Source organism: Notothenia coriiceps, unplaced genomic scaffold, assembly GCF_000735185.1.
Source record: "Notothenia coriiceps isolate Sejong01 unplaced genomic scaffold, NC01 NC01_scaffold00018999, whole genome shotgun sequence".
NCBI classification, from domain to species: domain Eukaryota; kingdom Metazoa; phylum Chordata; class Actinopteri; order Perciformes; family Nototheniidae; genus Notothenia; species Notothenia coriiceps.
Window position 1 is genome coordinate 182102 of NW_011351700.1, and position 6879 is coordinate 188980.

Below are 6879 nucleotides of genomic sequence, written 5' to 3' on the forward strand. Positions count from 1 at the left end.
GTGTGTGTGTGTGTGAAATTATCTTTGTAGCTGACCTGCCAGGGGCTTTGTGAGACTTCAAAGTGAATTTCAAAAACATCGCTGCGAAAAAATCTCCATTTTAGCAAGTCATTTAATCTGTTTTTATCTTCTGAAATTAATTACATTTTTTACTACAATACAAACAAACTTGACTAATTATTTCTTAGCATCATTTGTAATTTTATTTGACACTAAAGCGTTGATTCGCCTATTTTGGTCTTATGTCTTTTTGAGCAAGAGAAACTCAATTTGGATGTAATTGAGCTGTTTAAAAAATAGATTTTACGTTTTTTTTTTACACTTGAGTCGAATAATGTGAGACTTTTGAGGCGGGTATTGATATTTCTTTAAGGGGTTAAACAAGTTTGACTATGACAGATATCGTTTCCTTTCACATAGATATCAGATAAAGAAACATTTGTATTTTATGCATTTGTTAAACTTAATTCAATACGCTCATGATATATTTGTAATAAGCTGAAATGGGTCATAGTGTAAATCAGCTTCGAACAAATGATCCAATGGTTCTGTTTTACACTGACCCTTTTGCAACGCTTAACAAAAAATGCATTTAAACCTCCAAATGTAGTTCATTAGTGTACTGCTCGACACTTATTTAGCATCAAAAGTCAAATCTTAGCATCTTTTCTGATGAGACAGGTACTGTATGTCTGTGTGTACGTTGGTGTGTCTTTACATGCATGACTGCCCACATGTGTGTTTGTGTTTAGGGGGTTTCATAAACTCTTCTCTCTTTTTCTTTACATTGTGTGTGTGTGTGTGTGTGTGTGTGTGTGTGTGTGTGTGTGTGTGTGTGTGTGTGTGTGTGTGTGTGTGTGTGTGTGTGAAATTATGATTTGTAGCTNGTTCAAATATTCTGCTGCTTTTCCAAGCCTTTTTACTGTCTTTTCTTCTCTTATCACACATTCAAGCCCCCAGTATTCATGTATCATTTCAATCTGAATTCTTCACTTTCTTCTTACACATTACATTTCAGCATAGCAGTTTAGCGTCAGCTTTTCAGCATAAAGCATTCCCACTAGAAACGTCTTCAGGAATTGCATTCTCTAGTTTACATTGTTACTTCTTCAGCTGACTTGCTTGATTAAACACTTTTCTAAGAAACAAAATACTATAATTTTTTACAAACTAATAATTAATATCTTCAATTGTTATCTTATCTTTTGTCCTCTAATTAGTCAAAATGCACACATTTGTTTCTTGAAAACTGATTAGAAATAATTAGGAAATTATTAATGGATTACACAACACTAATGTAAAGGATTACATTACATGATTGCATGATAAATAGGTCTAACTTTCATAGTTTATTTTATTTATTTATTACAATATCAATACATATTGTTATGCAGTACATTTTGTAATAATTTTGGAAATGGTTTGTAAATAAAATACATCTTGGTGTATGTTTCAAGGCATCTATCCTCATAGAGCACAGCCCCATTGATACATGTCTGGTTGAATCACTGAGGTGTTAAATCAATCAGCAGTACGTGTTATAAGAAGATTACTCATACATAAACTTGAATGAAGCAAAACTTGGCTTGAGTTTTGTTTTTTCTCCAGAGGGTTTCTCATGACCTCACAAGCGTTTCTTTTTTAAGCCCTCTCTTCTAGCTTTCAGCATCTCCCCCTCCTCAAAGGCCCCTCATCTTCATCCTCTTCCTCTTCAGCTGCTCTGAGCCCTCCCTGTCTGACATCTTGTTCCCATCACCATACTCAGCCCACCACCGTCACCCTCAGCCTCATGCTCAACAAAATCCTCTCTGGCTCTTACCCTTCAAATGTATCATCTGGGTCCACTTGAGGCCCCTCAGAGCTAATCAAGCCTTTTACATGTTAATTCATGCAAAGCAAGTGTAACCCTAGCCTCTGTTCTGTTTCCCTGTCCCTCCTTTTTCTTTACCCAGAATGGAAACCCTGACAAGGACAAGCCCCCGTGCAACTCCCAGGAGCTGGAGGACTGTGATGGCTTCCCAGAAGACGGCTCCAGTCTCACACACTTTGATGGAGAATCACTCAAGCCCTCTCAGGTGGTGAGTACCACCTAGTGAACACTTTGATGCTCCAATCCAGAGCCAGAGCCATCAAATGTAACGTGTTCACTCCTTTCTGTCTGCTCCTCCCATCCTTCCTTCCTCTCAAGTACTCTGCTGGATACCTGATGCTCTCTGCCTATAAGAGAACGTTTTTATCCAGCCGCTCTATTGAGCAAGCCAGCTCACTACCTTGACCTTTAATAAGCCTATTGGCCAGAGAGTAAAGAAGTCAAAGCAAACCCACTTAGGCTGTTGGAATATTCTATACTGCTATCTACTTTACCAACTTGCCGCATAATATCCTACTTATTAAACAGCTACTAACTAAATAAATGGATAATTTTTTCACACAACACTTATTCAAAAAGGACCGTATTGCTTCCGCTAAGAAAACATAGTTCTACTGCATGGAAACGGCTGGAATTGTGGCGACACTTAAAAAGACGGCAACATTGATCAAGGTTTTAATGTATCTTTCCAAGTCTGTTTCCATTTTTATTTTTCAATAACCAGTCTTAAACACTGCAAGAGCCCAAACTGTGTTTTAAGAATCAAAAGGAAATGTTACTTCCTGTCTATCACGTTCTGCTGTTTCCTTTATTGTTTCCTTCCCTGTTTTTCTCCTCTCATTTCTCTGGATTTATCCGAATTCCTTCACTTGTTTTCCTGTTCTCTTTTTTTCTTTGCTGGGAACAGTTCAGCAATCGTGAATCCAAAGTTTCTTGCTCTCCACTAATATCAAAATGTAATCTTTTCAAATGTAGTTTAATCATTAGCAACAGTCTACTATCAAATAAGAGCAGGCCGCTGAAAGTCTGAATTGACCAATCAGAATCAAGTTTTTAACTAGGTCGTATAATAATAAACTTTGAACTGAAAAGATAGACACGGGATGGTTAGCAACTTCACTGTTATGTTTTTCGCTTATTTTCACCCAGCAGCCTGTAAGTGATACATGTTCAGAGGTTTTTTTTGTCATTGAGAGCAAAAAAGGTTCAACTTTGGGTAAAACTGTGCTCAGCCCTGTCATTTTTTCTCCTCCGTCCAACCACAGTGGAGGTGGGGCGGGACTTATTCCACAAAGACATGTACAATTGGCCAACAAGCGCATGTCAGGCTATAAAGCCAATCGTTCGTGTTACAATTACGTCCACTTTATTTCCTTTTGAGCTCCTCGTGACCCAAATAGTAAGAAGCTGATCCATCATAACCAACATTTGTTTGTATAAATCTGTTCATTAATTTTAGGAGTATGTGTTTGTTGAGGGATGTCGATTAGTCAGAGACTCTGTACTATAATTGAAAAGTCCAATCAATGGCCATATTGATTTAAAGCATCAAAGCATTGCAAGGTTTGCTTTTTTATGTCCTGTTTCCTGTCTTTCCTCCTTTCATGTTGTTCAGGTCACATATGGACTCAGTGCTTTTGTGTGGAAGAAGGCTCATTGACCTTCATCAGATAGCATCATTCAATCTGACAGAAAGTGCTCTGCATCAAAGGAGGTCTTAATTTGTTATCAATTTGTTAATGTATATATTTTCCTGCTAGACTCTGATCAAAGACTGTTCTGGGCTGTCCATTAGCCTCTGAAGCAAAAGGTCACATTTGACACGATTTGTTGAAAAACTGATATTGAGATAATTGTGGACAATATTGCGATTAGTTTGCCCTTTAAGCTGTTTCTTTATTTGTCAGAATTTTCGCAGCCGCTGTGCATTCGTCATACTTTTGTCTTTGTTTCTTGGTACAAATGTGTTGTGTCGCCGCGTGATCTAGCAACTTTTGTTTTGCATATTATAAAGAGAACCTCTTTTAGCTCAATTTAGTTGAATTTAAGGCAGAGGTCCCTTTTCTTTGGCCACCTTTATAGTGTCTTCCTGCTCGTTAACGCTAGCATCCATTTGCACTGTTCTCTGGCTCTGATCTGCGCAGCGGAGAGTCATCTGAGCAGCATTTTATTTAGCATTTGTATTCCCTTAATCGTCCCACAGAGGGAACATTTACACTCTGCATTTCACCCATCCTAGTGTTAGGAGCAGTGGGCTGCCATTATGTACGGCGCCCGGGGAGCAGTGTAGGGAACGGTGCCTTGCTCAGGGACACCTCGGTAGCACTTGGTCTTTCGGGGACTTGAAACTGTGACCTTCCGATTCCGAAGCCAAGTCCCTATGGACTTCGCCACCACCGCCAAATGATCAGTGAATATGTTGTCACATTCACACACAACATTTTATTTCTTTAAATTGCAACCTTGGGCATCAGCAACCTTTGCTATCAGAAGAATTATTTTAACGACTTGCCACCATGCTTAGTTTTCCAAGTCCGGCAGTTTTAACATTTAAGATGAGCCACCCCCACGGAAAAGCGCCAGGACAAAGACGTGGAAGGATGTGACGCATCTGTTATATCGCCTTTTCGATTAGATGAATTGTGCAGCCCTGAGTGAGAAATTGTACTCAGTCTGGACTGAAGCACATTGCCTGGTGGCACGGTTAAAAAACACAGAACTTGAGATGAAAACACAATGTGTTTATATATATTTTTGTGGTTTTCAGAAAGAAATGGAAGTAGACTCAAGGTAGCCGATAAAAGGCTTCTCTTTTGTTTATTAAAAAGGGTTTGCATGTCAGATGAGTTGGGAAGACAGCAGTAGCCTTCAGGAGAAGCTGTTGTATAAAAGCAAACATTTCATCTGGAATGCTGCACAGCGAAAACTCAGCCTTGTGTTCTATGTTGTTTTCCAATTGATCTAAAGCATTGGGAGGCTCACACACAGCGAGGAGGATGGCAGCCGGTCTATCGTTCCATCCATAATGTATGAGGAGAAAAAACATCCTTCTCTTGTCATTATTGGTCCCAAGGTTGAAAACACAGGTCACATGTTGCGTTCTTTCTTGGGGACAAGGTGATCTATGTTAGTTGGAGAAAACAGGCTTACAAGTTAAAAGGAAAATGTGTATTTATGAAATGTCTTTAGACTAAAGGTTCACGTGTATTTCTGCAAAGAAAGTTATATGTAAGCTTTCAAACTTAGTGCAAAAGTATTTCCAAATGTCCAACCTTTATTTTTACAGAAGTATACAACATATTAAGCATAAGTGAATATTTGTCTTTTCCAAAACAGATATGTAGCAGTTTTAATAAATGAATGAATGCAAGCCCTTTAATGTTTCTCCCTCCATTCACTCAGCAAATAATGCAGGTGAGCTGCTGCACTTATATCAGGGGATTGTAATGGTACCTGTGCCATCAACTTTTTGAAGGACAGTGGTCTATTTGTTCCATACATGTGTGAGCGTATGTGTTTGCTTGGGTCTATCCAGGGATTCTTACCTTTCTATTCTTCCCCTCCCACCCTCATTGTATCCGCCTTAATGCTTCAGTCGCTCGCCTGCCCACTAGGACATGGGCTGACCTTTTTTCATAAAACCTTTCAGCTCGAAATTGTGGCACCTCTTAGTAATTTTCGCACCTTTTGTCGATGGGCTTATCTTTGGTGTCCGATCCCGGTTGAAAATAATGTTTTTTATATGTGTTTTCGAGAGGGAGGCTGAGTCATATCCACTGGCCATAGATGTAATATCTTCTTACAATGGACTAATATGAACATCTCTTCACAGTATTTAATGAAGGTTTGGCTATCTTTAAAAAAGATTAAAAAAACGTAGGACATTTTCAGTTTCCTATGATTACTGATAACACCATCGTAAAACTATAAGTCATATTATATAAAAGAGATATTATATGTTTGAATCCTTACATTTGCAGATATTAGTTTAAAGTGATGTGTTTATCCTTTAAATATATTAGACACCCTAGCCGCATTGATCTACTGTTGTAATATAAATGTCATTTGGTCCACCACTTTGATCCAGAATATTAACAACTATTAATAAAAAAAACATGTGTCCAGTCTGTGATGCAATAAAATCATTTCCGTTTATTAAATAAATTAATTGATATTTATTCCAGTATGTGTTTTTTTTGGAAGCCCACTGTTTATTTGAATCAGCCTGAGTGATCATGTGCTGCTGCTGGCTACCTCTAGTCCAGGGATGGGCAACTTTGATGGTAGTGGGGGCCACATCATTGATGTACTGGCCACCAGGGGGACGCAGATTCACTTGGAACACACACACAAAAATTCCATGTGTTGTATGTAATTATTAACAAATAAGTCTTCATTGACATTTTACAATCAAAGGGAACATCCCCCCAAAATGGGAACATCCTCTAATAAGCTCACTAAACAAATATCAGTTCACAGAAATGTTATTTCATTTTTACAAGTGGCATGTTTGTATTGAACAGGTTATTTAACAGTGGAATAAAACTATTTTAAACTATTGGAAAGCACGGAAAAATGTGTGTGTGTTGAGATTAACCATTAAGATGACTTTAAACATGAAGTCATGAACACTAACCCAGACATTAGTTGTCTAACTTGAACCTAAAACACTTGTAGCCAGTCTCTGCATTCCCCTAATTCCACAATAAGGGGAATGTCAACACAGACACCTGTCAGCCCGCACTCTGCTGTTCCTCAGCACCACTCTCCCTCCTTCCCGCTGAAATTATGAATGAAAAGCGTAGTAATCATAGATAACACGGCAGGGTCCGTGACAGTTTGTTTTCATCTGATTTCAAATAAACAAAGTCTTGGTTTTAAGAATATTAAACTTGTTTCGCCAAATTCAGATGATAAATACAACTTTTAAGCTTGTAAAGGCATAATTACAAGCGGTAACTTAACATCACAGCACGCATAACAACAGCCGCTGTTTCTTGTGAGGGTTT

General features: G+C 38.3%; 1 protein-coding gene across 1 annotated transcript in view; it reads left to right on the forward strand.

Moving 5' to 3' along the window:
* nudcd1 (NudC domain containing 1) overlaps positions 1–2275 on the forward strand; it is a 72049-nt gene extending 69774 nt beyond the window's left edge. Inside the window, exons 6-7 of the mRNA XM_010778162.1 lie at positions 1953–2078; positions 2189–2275. Coding sequence (XP_010776464.1) covers positions 1953–2078; positions 2189–2275 — 213 coding nt within the window. The remainder of the gene's footprint in view (positions 1–1952; positions 2079–2188) is intronic.
* The last annotated feature ends 4604 nt before the right edge of the window (positions 2276–6879 follow it).